The sequence below is a fragment of the Ranitomeya variabilis genome, chromosome 1 (genome assembly GCF_051348905.1).
Source record: "Ranitomeya variabilis isolate aRanVar5 chromosome 1, aRanVar5.hap1, whole genome shotgun sequence".
Taxonomy (NCBI): Eukaryota; Metazoa; Chordata; class Amphibia; order Anura; family Dendrobatidae; genus Ranitomeya; species Ranitomeya variabilis.
The window spans coordinates 224,561,828-224,577,854 of record NC_135232.1 but is presented as its reverse complement, the minus strand read 5'-3'; the positions used below and the strand labels follow the sequence as shown (position 1 = coordinate 224,577,854).

General features: G+C 42.1%; 1 protein-coding gene across 9 annotated transcripts in view; it reads left to right on the top strand.

The window, feature by feature from the left end:
- CLIP1 (CAP-Gly domain containing linker protein 1) overlaps positions 1-16,027 on the top strand; it is a 121,838-nt gene that overhangs the window by 40,441 nt on the left and 65,370 nt on the right. For 3 of the 9 annotated variants that reach the window (XM_077293147.1, XM_077293155.1, XM_077293156.1), the window contains exons 9-13: positions 2,526-2,630; positions 5,773-5,799; positions 7,080-7,799; positions 9,424-9,540; positions 12,308-12,365. In XM_077293147.1, the coding sequence (XP_077149262.1) occupies positions 2,526-2,630; positions 5,773-5,799; positions 7,080-7,799; positions 9,424-9,540; positions 12,308-12,365 (1,027 nt within the window). The remainder of the gene's footprint in view (positions 1-2,525; positions 2,631-5,772; positions 5,800-7,079; positions 7,800-9,423; positions 9,541-12,307; positions 12,366-16,027) is intronic. The other 6 variants (XM_077293150.1, XM_077293148.1, XM_077293151.1 and 3 more) reach the window with 6 other exon arrangements.

The window sequence follows — 16,027 nt, the reverse complement described above, 5'->3', positions numbered from 1 at the left end:
GAAAATATGACTATTTTCTTTTCCTTTTTGCCTTCTTTGAGAAATGCTAATTTAGTTAACCAAAGTCAGATGAAATGTAGCCTTACTCTATCAACTGCTAAATTAGCCAGTTTTTATTATAAAACTGTTTATGACCATGTTAATTGCTTGTATTTATCAATTCCATGAATTTACATTTCAACATTTAAGTTCACATTTTTATTTTCTTTTTTTATATGTTGAAATCTCATGTATCATGTTTTCCCCTTTGTTTAATTGTCTTCACAATTCAGTTAAGTGGAAAGGACTAGGAGTAAATTGTGAAAATATTCGTCAAACATTTTGGTCAGAGCAAGTAAACTGAGGAAGACTATATTTTACATATATAACCCTAAACACTAATAACTGCTTTTTAAAACTCAAACTTTAATTCACTGGTGCATGCTGCTTTTTTAAAGTAAAAAGTCTTGGTAATATACTAAAATATACTTAAAAATGACAGCTAAATATATGTTGGTAGAATGTGCCCATAACTTGTATTTTAAAAAATTGGCCTACTGTAGTAGTAAAACAAGGGGCACCTTAAGTTACATTTTAAGCCAGCATATTCACTAATTTTAGATATGAGAGAGCCTAAACTTTGAAAATAAAATATTGACACATTTTCTAATCATTTCTTGGTACTTTTTTGAGTATCAATATAATTCAAATTAATTGAAATCTGTATATATTAAATGTAGTAATATATTTGGTATAAGCCTAACTAACCAGAGCTGTTTCTTTTCCTTCCTTGTCTACAAACACCACCAACTCTATTTGATTAATGGGAACCTGTCAACTTAATTTTCCATTGTCGGTCAAAGATACTGCTGTACAGGTCATAGGCTATATCTTAAAAACGAATCTGGTTTTTGTGTAGAGAACCCCCCCCCCCCTAAAAAAAAAATATAATAAATATTATTTGTTTATATATATATATATATATATATATATATATATATATATATATATATATATATATATATATATATATATATATATATATATATATATATATATATATATATATATATATATACTGGATCCAACCCTGTATCACTTAGATTACTGGATGCAGCCATTCTGACGCAGTCAGAGCTTTTAGATTTAGAATGAAGCAGAGCCCCTGCCCACCCCAGGCTCGCCATGTAAATAGTCTATAGACAGTGAGCTGCTTATCACGGGGGCTTTGCTGGACTAGAATGGCAATGTTAATCTCCTTAGTGGTAAGTTTTCCACAGTTAGTAAGCAGCGCGCATTTTGATAAACGACACATCCCTGATTTCTGTGTTTCAGCCTATATCTCCTGCTGTCCTCAGAATACATAGCAAAAAACTGCTGACAGATTCACTGTAAGTTTGAAAGTAGACATAAGTCCATATATTTCAACCTACAACATGGGTAGCCTGATGGCTCAGTGGTTAGCACTGTAGACTTGCAGTCCTGGGTTAAAATTCCACCAAGGACAACATGCGCAAGGAGTTCATGTTCTCCCTGTGTTTGTAAGAGTTTCCTTTTGGTGGAAAGGAATATGGAAAATTAAACTGACAGATCCCCTTTAATTTTCATGAAAATATTGCTAGCCAGCGTGTTAGATTTACCCCTCTTGGAATAAAAAATAAAATACATTAAATTGTGGTTTGAAACCATTTTAAGTACTTAAACCGTAGAAACTGTTCCAAAGTCCACTATATATAAATCTTTTAAGAGTACTTCTCATAATGCTCTTTATACATTACAAACGTTCTATTGGACGCCAAAAAGATCTGGCAGATAGCTGCCTCCCACTGCATCAGCCAACATCGCTTAACCAAGCACTTCGTCACCTAAGACAAAAAGATCTTTTCAGTGACTATTTCCCATGTATAGCCCTCTTCAAATCCAGTCTCTACCTTCCGCCCCACTGAGCACTTAGCATGATAAGACACTCCTACAGAGTTAAAAGTTCACAGTACAGTTGTAATGGCACATGTGCTGCTTGGCATGCAGGAGCATCTCCCCATGCCATATGGTCTGATGGGAGATCAATACGTACTCAAAACAAAACAAATAAAAAAAGAAAACCCTAAATTAATACAATTAAATCAGTCTTTATGAATTATTTCCCCCTTATGAAAGATTAAAAAAAGCACACTAATCTCTGAAGAATTTCAATAAAGGTTTACTGTTAACCATTGCAGAATTGCTAACTTTCTAAATTACATTAATGCTTTTATGTTCCTGAAAACCGTAATTCTACTTGCTGCATGCACCTATCTTACATTTCTACTTATTGCCTTTCTTTTTTTGTCTTTCACCATCAATCTCTTCCAACTTTTGTGTCATTCACCATCACCCAAGCCTCATCTTGTCATTCCCTCCTCTCCTGTTATTTTTCCCACTGCATCTTCTTTGCTTTTCAATGGTCCGATGGTGCCGGAGCACGGCCTGCATGTGGCTCCTTCCTCTCGTGCTGGCATGTGATGGTGGCACTGTTGTGTTCTCTTCCTCTCCCTTTTTACTAACAGACGCAGACCAAACTGGAGCATGCCCGCATTAAGGAGCTTGAACAGAGCCTGCTCTTTGAAAAGACCAAAGCTGACAAACTTCAAAGAGAGTTAGAAGATACTAGGGTAATGGTTTTCAATATTTCATGGAAACTCTCCCAGTACACTACACTTTATTGGATATGTCCATCTGCAGTAAAAACCGAGTGAGAAGACACCATTTTAGCTTTTGGTCTTTACATAATGCAAAGGAACCTGTGTTGCTTTCTCGGGTATCCACATAGTAAAGGATTGTAAACTATAGATTCATTGCTACAAAAATGTGTTTCACTTTACCAAGAAAATAGATAATTTGGCTTTCATGTGTCATACCTATAATCTCTCATTATGTCCTATTAACTGTATATTATAGTTCGTCATTAAAATGAAAAAAAAAATCAAATTAATCTCTAGGTAAAGGGAACCTTTCGGCAGGATTGTGCACAGTAACCTACACACAGTGTCAGGTCGGCACCGTTATACTGATTACAATGATACCTTGGTTTGATTAAATCCGTTATGTGGTTGTTGTTTAATATTCATTTCCAGTTTTAAGTTAATGATATGCTCGTGCTTCGGCGCGGTCTGTGGGGGGGGGGTCTTCATGTGGTGCTCTATTTAGGTATTCACCAGTATGGCATTTGACAGGTCTCTGATCCCCCACTGACCTGCCCCCTATTTACATAATGAATATTATATATTTATAATCACCGTATATACTTGAGTATAAGCCAAGAATTTCAGTCCATTTTTTTAGGATGAAATTGCCCCTCTTGGCTTATACTCGAGTCATTCCCAGGGGTCGGCAGGGGAGGGGGAGCGGCAGCTGTCTTATCATACTCACCTGCTCCTGGTGTGGTCCCAGCACGTCCCTGGTTCTCCGGGCGCCGGCAGCTTCTTCCAGCGTTGAGCGGTCACATGGTACCGCTCATTACAGTAATGAATATGGACCAGACTCCACTACCATACGGGTGGAGCCGCATATTCATTACTGCAATGAGCGGTACCATGTGACCGCTCAACACAGGAAGAAGCTGCCAGCGCCTGGAGAACCAGGGGCGTGCAGGGACCGCGCCAGGAGCAGGTGAGTATGGAGGCATTGCGCGATATTCACCTGTCCGCGTTCCACCGCTGGGCGCCGCTTCGTTTTCCTCTGCAGTGACGCTCAGGTCAGAGGGCGCGATGACTCGTTTAGTGTACGCGCCGCCCTCTGCCTGAACGTCAGTGCAGAGGAAGACGGAGCGGCGCCCAGCAGTGGACTATAGCAAGTGGCTGGGGCCTGAGCAACGAGAGGTGAGTATGTGATTTTTTTATTTATTTTTTTTAATCGCAGCAATAGCATATGGGGCAAATGTGTCTATGGAGCATCTTATGGGGCAAATATCTCTATGGAGCATCTTATGGGGCCATAATCAGCATTTGTGCAGCTTTATATGGGGCAAATGTCTATGGAGCATCTTATGGGACCATAATCTGCATTTGTGCAGCATTATTTGGGGCAAATGTCTGTATGGAGCATCTTATGGGGTCATAATCAACATTTGTGCAGCATTATATGGGGCATATTTTAATATGGAGCATCTTATGGGGCCCATCATGAACTGTATGGAGTATTATATTGCGCATATTTTGTATGGAGCATCTTATGGGGCCCATCTTGAATTGTATGGAGCATTATACGGGGCTCCTGATTCAATATAGATATTCAAAAACACTTACCCTACTGATGTCTCAATCAATTTTACTTTTATTGGTATCTATTTTTATTCTTGACATTTACCGGTAGTTGCTGCATTTCCCACCCTAGGCTTATACTCGAGTCATTAAGTTTTCCCAGTTTTTTGTGGCAAAACTAGAGGTCTCGGAGATATATATATATATATATATATATATATATATATATATATAGATTATTTTTTTTTTTTTTTAAATCATCTTCTGCAAGCAGAAACCAGCGGCGCTGCGGCATGATCGCAACTATAATGTGTGTTTAATTATTTTTTTTGATAGTAAACATTAATTCATTAAAAAAAAATAAAAAATCAGCCTTAAAATAGCGCCGGCGGCTTCTGCGCAGTAGCAGCTGACTTGGAGGAGGCAATTTTTTTTTTCTCTAGCAAGATGGCCTGCCCCAGAAGCACGAGCATATAATTAACTCAAAACTGAAAATAAAGATTAAACAACAAACCACAAGATGGATTTAATCAACCAAGGTATCATTGTAATCAGTATAATGGCGCCGACCTAACACTGTCTGTAGGATACTATGCACAATCCTGCTGACAGGTTCCCTTTAATGGTTTTATAGATGAATATAAAGTTTGATTTCATTGTAGGTTAGGGTTATATTTTGCCAATTAAAAATTGTATACTTTTTTTTAAACTTTACATTTCTTAAGTATAATTATTTAGAAGCCTTGTGGCTCCCTTTTAATAGTCACAAATATTCAAAAGACTTATTTAATATGAAGGTTTGGTCTTGTGCCAATCCAATACTTGCTTTGTATGTATAAAGCTGATAAGTAGAGATGAGTGAAAAGACTAGCGCTGCCCTGGTTGTTCAGTCTGATCCTTCATGGCAGCTGGACCAGGGCAGTCTTCACTTCTGCACTCGGCTTCTTGGGTACCTATTCCATTTACTAGATACAAGATGCGGGCCGGCGAAGCGTACAATCGCAGCCAGAATCTTTTTGCTTGTTGAATGTGACTTGATCTACAGCAGTATATGTGATTCTGTGAGTGTTTCCTTAGTTGCTATTCTGTGCTTGTGCGTATTTTAGACATTTTGCTTTTTCACCCCATAATGGCTGAATGCAGCTCAGATTTTACTAATAATCCGTAAACCCAATTTCTAATATTTGGCTCTTATTTACTGTGGTGGATCGAGCTACTTTCTGTTTATTGAGAACGAGGTAGTGTAACTCTACTGTTCATGCTCTTTTTTTATTTTTTTCTGCGTTATTAGAGGATTTTGGTGGTTATTTCAGATGGCAGTGCATAGGTCAGTTATTTTTCTGCATTACAATGAATGTTTCCAACGTTAATGCTCTGAGAGTGCAGTATTAACAGCCTAGACTGAGTTGTAGATAAAGAGAAAGTCTTACATGCTGGGTTGTTAAAATATTCCTGTAACCCGAAAGAAAGCCTGGAAACATGAACTGCTGGGAATACAAAATGTAATTCTGGTGATGGGGAAGTAAAAAGATCTGACATTTCTTGTTATTTACAGGCCAAAACAAGGCCAGATTCCTTAAAAGTAAGTATTCCTGTAAAAGCAAGGGGTTGTGTTGATGTCTTTTGTTTGCTGGAAATGCTGACCTTGCTTATGGTGGTAGGAAATGCTAATATTTACTCTTAACAATCTTCGCTCCGGCGATATTCGTAAGGGCAGAACTATTAATGATGCATGCAAGTGTCTGTTTGTAGATGTTTGTAATACTAATGGTTATGTCGGGTACACGTTATGAAGAGTTTAAAGCAATCTGTCTCTTGCTCAAAAAAAATTGGGTTACATACTTTGTAAGAACCTCTGATCTCTCTTGATTTTGCTGTTGTCTCTATTTTGCGCTGCGTAATTCCATTGCAAACATATTCACATTTTTTGCTTTTGGAGCGCATTGGGTGAAGTTTCTTCAGAGTCTTGTTGGGAGATGAGATGTGATTGGCGGCATCTTGCAGGGAGGGCTTAAAGAACATGCTCCCAAAGAAGACTCCATCGCTAACGCTGAGTTGGCATGCAAGCAGAGGTTTCACATACTGCGCCCAAAAAGCAATAAATCTGAAAAGTGCAAAGCAGAAAATTGAGGGAGCATGGAGATTTTTTACAAGATATTTAACTTTTTGTTTTATTTTTATTTTGGGCAAGTGACATGTCCTCTTTAAGAATTGGCTTTTATTTTTAGGGCGTTATTTATGATGTTGGTTTACTGTAGGATGTGAGACCATACTTGGATATGTTTTTGCAAAGTGTAAATGCTCAGTGCAACATGAAATATCACTTGCTTTTCTCTGCAGTGTTTCTGGTTCTTGGACTTATGTACTTGGTGTCTGGAATAAAGTGCTATAACATGTCGTGCCTTGGTGCAGTCTTAAGTGATTGGAATAGCATGCTTTCCTAGTGTGGTTTACCACTGAAATTGCATATGGTTATGGCAGACTTGTGAGAAGTGTGCTCTTCTGTTTTCAGGTTTGACTGTAGTATATATTTTCAGTTTCTTAAAGGTGGTTCTGCTATCCTACAGATTTATTTTTTTTCTTGGCCCATGAACTAGAGCCGATCAAACCAAAGCTCAGAAGTATAAGATAATATTAATTATCTTTATAGCTGATATAAATAATAATAATAAAAAAAGTTAACATTTTACATATTTTTTTTAAGGTACAGATTTAAGTTTATTGGAGTGGAGGGAGTTGCATTTCATTAATAGTTATTTCTAGTCAATCAAATTTATTTTTTTTCTCTATTTTGATTTTTTTCCAATTTATAGGTATTTTTATTTTCTTATTGTCTCTCCCTATGTTGATTTATGACCGCAGGTAGCAACTGTTTCTGAAAAGTCTCGCATTATGGAACTAGAAAAGGATTTGGCCCTGAAAACAAAAGAAGTCACAGACATGCGTCAGAAGCTCGTAGAGTCTAGCAAGCAGTCTAGTGATGTAGATTCATCACTTTCACTGCTGCAAGAAATCAGTTCTTTGCAGGAGAATATATCCACACTAGGCAAAAAACATGAGCAAGAAATTCAGTCTCTGAAAGGAAAATTTGAAAGTACCGAGATTGATTACGAGAGAGAATTGGGCTCACTGAAAGCATCTGTAGGAAAGCTATCCAAAGACAATGAAACTTTAAAGGTAAAGCTCAGTCATGCCAACAAGGAGAATGCAGACGTAATAGAACTGTGGAAGTCGAGACTAGACTCCGCCATCAGTTCGCATCAGCAAAATATGGAAGAACTGACTGTTTCCTTCAGTAAAGGCGCAAACATGGAAACCTCTGCTTTGATTGAACTGAAGACCCACATTGAGAACCTCAAGTTAGAACATCAAAAGGAGACTGAATTTCTGAAATCTAGACAAGAAGCAGAGCACGCTGATCACTTTAAAGAAATAGAAGCTTTAAAGTCCAAACTGCAAGCATATTCTGACGAAAGAGAATCGAAATTTGAGAGCCTAAAATCTAAACTGGACGCTGCAGAGGAGCAACACTTAATAGAAATGGAGGACACGTTAAATAAGCTCCATGATGCTGAGATAAAGGTAAAGGAGCTGGAGACTTCACAGTTTATAGAGCAAGAGCATATAATTGATAGCCTAAGATCCCAGATAAAGGATATAAATAGTGATATACTGCAACAAACATAACATGAGCTAAATGTGCTTATTGATGTCCCTATGAACTGTTTTTACCCACAGGCTCGGGGATATGTAAAAATAACAAGCTGAGCTTTTAGGTGCCTTTCCTGGGATCAGCACGGTCTCCACCGCTGCCCGGTTTCTGTTGATGGTCTGTAGCAGTGCCATCAAGTAGACAGTGCTGCAGCCAATCACTGAGCTCAATAGCTCAGCCATTGTAGACAGCACATGCAGTTGAGCAATGCGATTGGCTGCAGTGTTGGCATAATATCACCACCGCAACCAGTCAGTAGAATCGGGCACTGGCAGAGATGCAGCACTGTGGGCATAAAATAAGTAAAATGAGACAACCACATTAAAGACAGACTTAAGCCAGCTGAAGGGCAAGTTACAAACCTTGATCGTGAATTGCTTGCAGAAAATAGGGATTGTGCCATCCATCATCTTTTTAAGTTTGATTTTTTTTTTCTATTAAATTTGATTTTATTGCTTCTCAATAATATTGACCCAACAAACCTACGGATGTAAACTTAGCAGCGTAGGGGGGACATGAAAGTTAAGGCCCCTCTGGTGCAGCTAATCTCCCTTAAGATCAAAGGGAATCCTCCTTTTGACGTTTGCTGTTGATTGAGAGTGGGTTGATAGCCCGATACACATGAAATGGTCGGCTGATCTTACCAAAGTTTGAGGGTTCAGCCAACGTTCATCTGTCTGTGTGACTACCATTATAAGAGAGCAAGACACTGATTGTGACCTTGAACCAAAACTCACAAATACTAGTCATGCTTCAGAATAAAATATATGCTTGAAAGTATGCTGCTTGCATGAAATATTCAATCCACATTTTCAATTGCATCTTAAGATTGTCACAATGATTTGTAAAAATACCATACTTGCAGCTATGAAAAATTGTAATTTATAAACCCTGCCCAATTTGAGATTATAAGTGCTGCAATATCTTATCAGTTTAACAAAAGTAGTGTACAGCCACTTCTTAAATGCTGTATTCCTCCATATAAACTAAAAAATAATACATCCAGCACCGTCATCGTTCCAGCTATTTAATGGCACGAGATCTCCCAGTGGGACATTGGCTTAATCTCTCACATGGCATAACAATCAGTGGCTGATGTCCTCATACGTCCGAGTTACATCAGTAGGGAACAACCTGTTTAAGCCTTAAACTCCTTTTAACACAGTTCCTTCCTTTAAACCATTATTGTTTTGCAAAATTAATTATAACAGTGTGTCAACTCTTTGTGTAATAGGTAATTAAATTATCATATTACATGTGTAGAGATGCCAATGCCACCTTATAAAAATAGAAATATTTTATTTATGCTGATATTAATTGGGATTTAATGACCACAATTTGACTTCAATATATGAGATAATGTAGTTAAAATTTGTTTTGTTTTTTTCTTTATTTTTGTATTATTTTCAAAATTTTGTTATATTTGTTACTTTTCCTTTTTTAATTTTTTTGTTCTTGTATCCATTCATTATTTTCCCCATTCAACTCTGCTAGGCCAATGACTTACAAAGAGATTTGGTGGAGCGTAATGAAAAGTTTACTGCCCTTGACAGCAAAATGCAGTCACTGGTTCAGGTCAAAGAAAGTTTTGAAAAGGAAATTGAAGATTTGGTAAAATTAAGTTTTAGTTTTTTTTTTTATAGTAGATAAGAGATTTCTTTTCATTGTGTTTTTTCTTGCTCTCTTAATTAAGTACCATGTTTCTCCAAAAATAATACCGGGTCTTATGTTATTTGTGGCTCCGAAAGATGGGTTAGGGCTTCTGTTCAGGGTATGTTAAATTTTTTTCCATGCACAGCACAACAATCCACATTTATTCTTGAACAAAAAAAAAAATCAACGCTTATTCAAATAATCATGTCATCACATCCTGAAACTTCAACAAACCCTGAATTCCATCGTGCAATTTGTGCATTTCTATTTCCTTTTTCCATGTACAACTATCTACTCTTTACAAATGCTGACCAATAATAATGGGGTTAGAACGATCACTAAGATCATTCTGTCCCACATTTATGTGATCAGCAGCGCATCTCTTATTTACACCAGGCAATGTGCTAAAAAGAACAATAGCCCTGAGGCATTGAGACTGGCATTGTTCAGGCCAGTCTTAAGGTACCTTCACACTGAGCAACTTAACAACGATAACGATAGAGATCCGTGACGTTGCAGCGTCCTGGATAGCGATATCGTTGTGTTTGACACGCAGCAGCGATCAGGATCCGGCCGGCTGTAAAGCAGAGCACAGCGGTGACGTCTCCGCTCTGCTTTACGGCCGGCGCTTACACAGTGCAGGGAAGCGGACGCCGGGGAACGCGACATACACCGGAATGTGAGTATGTAGTGTTTGGTTTTTTTTACATTTACACTGGTAACCAGGGTAAACATCGGGTTACTAAGCGCGACCCTGCGCTTAGTAACCCGATGTTTACCCTGGTTACCCGGGGACTTCGGCATCGCTGGTCGCTGGAGAGCTGTCTGTGTGACAGCTCTCCAGCGACCACACAACGACGAAACAGGGACGCTGCAGCGATCGGCATCTTTGTCTATATTGCTGCAGCGTCGCTTAATGTGACGGTACCTTTAGGGTACCGTTACACTAAACGACTTACCAACGATCACGACCAGCGATGCGATCGTTGGTAAGTCGTTGTGTGATCGCTGGGGAGCTGTCACACAGACAGCTCTCTCCAGCGACCAACGATCAGGGGAACGACTTCGGCATCGTTGAAACTGTCTTCAACGATGCCGATGTCCCCCTTCAACACCCGGGTAACCAGGGTAAACATTGGGTTACTAAGCGCAGGGCCGCGGTTAGTAACCCGATATTTACCCTGGTTACCATTGTAAAAGTAAAAAAAAACACTACATACTCACCTTCTGATGTCTGTCACGTCCCCCGGCGTCCACAGGGTTACGCGCTGCTGCTCAGAGCTTCCTGCACTGACTGAATGTGTCAGCGCCGGCAGCAGCGGTGACGTCACCGCTGTGCTCTGCTTTACGGCCGGCTGGCGCTGACACATTCAGTGCAGGGAAGCCGCCGGCGGGGGACGTGACAGACATCAGAAGGTGAGTATGTAGTGTTTTTTTTTTTTTTTTACTTTCACAATGGTAACCAGGGTAAATATCGGGTTACTAAGCGCGGCCCTGCGCTTAGTAACCCGATATTTACCCTGGTTACAAGTGAACACATCGCTGGATCGGTGTCACACACACCGATCCAGCGATGACAGCGGGTGATCAGCGACGAAATAAAGTTCTGGACTTCTAGCTCCGACCAGCGATATCACAGCGGGATCCAGATCGCTGCTGCGTGTCAAACACAACGAGATCGCTATCCAGGACGCTGCAACGTCACGGATCGTCGTCGTTCTCGCTGCAAAGTCGCTTAGTGTGACGGTACCTTAAATGAATGGGACAGTTGGCGTAAGATGCACTTACTGTAATTCATTAAAAGGCGCACACCACTTAATAAATTAGGAATCTTACAGGTGTCTTGCTCATATGATAGAAATGCGTTCATACACACACACACACACACACACACACACACACACACACTCTGTCTCCTCTTCAGCTTTAAAATTCTACAGTTAAGAAACATTTGGTGACATCATGGTCACATGACTATAATGTCACCAAAGGTCCTTAAGCAGTCTTGACCTCGGTATAGAAACACTGGGGGCCCCTGAGAAATTGCCCAGTTTTCTTTCCCTACCCACTAACGCTGGCTGTGCATACCAGCTTGTCTCCTGTTCAGTTCCTCTAGACTTACAGTTAAGAGACCTTTGGTGACATCGTGTTTGCATGACTGTGATGTCACCAAAGGTCCTGAAGCAGTCTTAACCTCGAAATTGAAATGCTGGGGGCCCCTTAGATACTTGCCCAGTTTGACTGCCCCCAACACTGGCCCTGACTGTAACTAGGACTTTTTTTGGAGTAGGGCTTATATTTCAAGCATACTCTGAAAATCCCTATAAGGTCATCCCTATAAAATCAATTGGGGTTTTATACAAACCCTCGACCAGTGGACGCAGCCTCGCGCTGCATACACTTGTATGGAGCGAGACCGTGCCCTCTAGTCGGACGCACCTACTGACCATCCACGTCACTAGATGGATATGGGCGACGTGGGGATTCATATTTCTGCAGTCACACAGAGAGACTACAGACTTATCTGTTTTGACCGAACAACCGCTTTAACTAGGAGTGACAAAGCTTACAGAGAAAACAGTTCTTTGATTTTATGGAGACAGCCGAGCTAGAGTGATCACCTATAATTCCACAAACCATAATTGTTAGTTTATTTAACATCATTGTATTATAAACTGTTGAGCATTCACAATTTATAATTTTCCTTTATTTGCGGGGTTTCTAGAAAAAATTATTGAACACCTCTTCTGAAGAAACTAAAGTCCTTCACATAGCTATGCAAGGTAAGAGTATCATCTGCTGCATCAATCCCTTTCAATATGTCCCATTTGGACTCTGTCACCTGTGCCGAAGCAGGATGAAGACACTGCCCATAGAAGGGAGGATAAAGTACCCAGAACTGCGTGAGTGCATGGCGCATGCGCGGGATTACGGCGCTGCAACTGCACGTCACAGGGCAGTGTGATGTGCATGGGAGGGGGGTGGTGTTATAATGAAGTCAGGAGGCAGAGATTTCTTCCAGGCATCGGAGCCTGGAATAAATCATTAACATAAAACATTTAAAACTCTATTTCTCCACAAAATATACCACAGCTATGAGACATACAGGTAACACTATTTTAGCCATTTTATAATCTGCATGCCCATAGTAATAGCTTGAAAGGGTCCAGGGGCGACAGATTCCCATTAAAGGGTTTTTCTTGCGTATAAAAATGTTGGCTAAATAAACATCAGTAAGTTGGATAACTTACTAATATATTTCTTTTGGCTCCAGTGCCCTGTTCCTAGGTTATAGGTCCTGTTGCTGTCCTTCCGCCTTTGTCATTTACACAGAGCAACTTTTTCTGATTCAGTGTTTAAACATGACTGGGGGCAATAGGTGAAGGTGGGTCAGGTGCCCGCTTATTTTGATTGCTACATCGGCCGTCTCTTCAGATGCTTAGGCTGAGCTAGGAACCTAGTTTACCTATTAAACTTGGCAGTCAACTGCCCCCTTTACTCACTTCTCTTGTCAAAAAATGCTCAACCAGATAACCCTGCACTGTGTCCAGCACAGGACCAAACGCACAATGGCAAGACTATCTGATCGGTTATCTGCTGGTATTGTTTGTGTCCCGTGGGGCAATAACCGTCAATTGTGCATTGCGTCAGCAGGTGTTTGCAGGTACGATTTCCTGTGCGGTTAACCACTTTTTGGGGGAGGGATCGGTCAAATTTTTGAATTTGAGTACATGTAGCATCAATGTTTGTCAGCACATGGTTTGTAGAAGGGGAATTGTAACTGAAATCTGTGCTAGGACATGCTTTCTCTCCAGATTAGTGTCTTCATTCCACTAGTCCATTGGGCCTTCCATGTATGCCAAACCCAAAAGTAATCAAGAGACGATATTCTGTATTTTAAAAGAGCAGCTCTCCAAAATCTCCATGGCAATGCCTTTGTTTTTCCACCCATTATAACTCTAGTATTCTGAAGAAATAGTTGAGTTTGCAGTAACCATTCTTCTGTTGCTTTATCATAATGCTGTGGAGATGGGAGAAAAGGTCAGGATTTTACCTCTCTGGGTTCTTTATGTCCTAAGAGAAGAAGGCATTGCCATTCAGTCGAATACATAATTTTATTTTGTTCTAAAGGTGACCATAACCTTTAAATATAGGTGTCATTTAGGACTGTACCACAGATATAAGAAATGTGATGTGTGTGGCTTAATATGTGTAAAGTAGCTACATTTCTGATGGAAAGAAGATTTACTCTGTCGCCTCATTGGGGGACACAGGACCATGGGTGTTATGCTGCTGTCCACTAGGAGGCGACACTATGCATAATCTGAAAAAGATTAACCGTGGCTCCTCCTCTGCAGTATACACCCCTGGACGGCGTCAGCCTTCTCCAGTTTTTGCTTAGTGTCGCATAGGGGGCACACCTAAGATTTTTTACTCTGTTTTTTTCCAGACGGATTACAGATGAAGAAAAGTGGGTCTCCTGTGAGACTCCCGGCATGGCTCCTTCCTCGGACCCCTATTACGGGGTGCCCGGTTGAAGTAGAGATGGCTATTCCCCATGCCGCTCCTTCCCCAGTGCCTCGGGTGCTGGTTCGAAGTCGAGACTCCCCCTCCTTCCCCAATTCCTTTTGGTTTCTGGGTTGAGGATAAAGCCCCCTGAAGGTGACAACAGCACCCTCCCTAATCCCCCTCTGGGTGCATTAGGTTGAGACGCTTCAGGTAGGGCCTGTACAGGCAGCATTCTACAGCTCCCAGCAATGGGCCAGCACACTGCGCCTGCATCCAGGGACCCCAGCCCAGCTGCGGGCTCCTGTTAGGGCCGGGGGGAGTGCAGGCAGGCATGGTACATACAGACACAGGGCTCTCTGCGCCCCTGTCTCTGCGGCAGCACCAGCTCTATACTGCCTCAGGGAGACCCCTCACAGGGCCCCCCTCTCGCTTACAGCCCCACCGCTATCCTGCCTTTAAATCCGGGGAGGTCCAGTTCAGATCCGACCCCCCCCCGGACTTCCGCGCCAGCCCGGAGCCTTTCTGGGCATCAGGCATCTAATTTAGGCCCTGGCTTCGGCCTAGCTGTAGCCGCCGCCTCCTCTCCGCCCCCCCGGCCTGCCCCCCAGATGACAAATATGACACTATACAGTGTCATAAAGGGGGTGGATCGAGACAGAAAGGACGCGTTTTTACACAGCTTTGCCGCCTTTTTCTCAGCTCTCCGCCCCCTTCTCCCCCTGCCTCTTCTCCTCGGCGGCCATTTCTACTGCAGCAAGGATTAACCCTGCATCTCCAGGTCAGCAGGACCAGGCCAGCCAGTCTCCGGGGGGCACAAGACTGTGGATCTTCGGCGCTGGACCTAGGGGCATACTGGTGGGGTAAGATCACAGCTGGGTTGTTTTACTCGGCTGTGAATCCATATTACCTATAAGGCTCCCCTATAGGTTTCTCTGCAAGCCAGCCCTTCTGCACTCTGTGCACTATGCCGGGCTCAAGGTCCAAGAGAACCAGGCAGGACTGCTATTATGCATTCTGTACAGCCTGCTGGACCGCTCTCCCCAGTGGCAGCACGTAACGCGCTGCCTGGACTGCATCCAGACTACTGCGTCAGAGCCCCAAGAAGCCCCTGCCAATGCCTCGGTGTCTAATGCCACGCCGGAATGGGTCACTCAGAGGTCGCAATCTATGACGCAGTCTATAGATAACCAAACCTCCACATTGCTTCAGGCTCTGCAGAGTCATGCCGCGGCTATGACCGCTACCCAGCAAAGGGAGAGCTTGACTCAGGAACAGAACGACCTGGCACATCCACGTCTAGGTCAGGACGCAAGCAAACCCATAGGTCAAGTCCATCTGCGTCATCCCATAGCACACGGTCATCCCCTTCTAGGGAGAGACACCGTAGTTCCAAGTCTTCTAGACCGTCCCCTTCCAGGGGCAGACAATGCAGATCTCCGCAGTCCCCGACCAGAGAAGGCCTCCTCCCCAGCTCACCCAGCAGGGGACGCCTCAGTGATAAACAGGATTCGGAAGGCATCTGTGACTCCGACTCAGACAGGGAAACGGAGGGGTCCCTGATCCCAATCCCCCCTAGCAATACAGCGCTAGTCGAGGACATAATCTCTTCCATCCATCGGGTGCTGGACATTTCTAATCTGCCACCAGAGGATTTCCTTTGAAGGACCTCTGAAGTCGCCTAAGGTTTTCTCTAACCACCCAGAGTTTAAAGCAATCCTTATAGAGCAGCTCTCACAGCCTGAGAAAAAAATCGCTAATCGCAAATATCTGGAGGCAAGGTACCCTTTCCCACAGAAGGACACCAAGGAATGGACAGATCCACCCGAAGTGGACCCCCCAGTCTCTAGACTAGCAGCACAGACTCTCCTTTCACTGCCAGATAGCTCAACCCTCAGGGACGCAGCAGACCGGCAGTTAGAACGCATGGCTCGTTCAA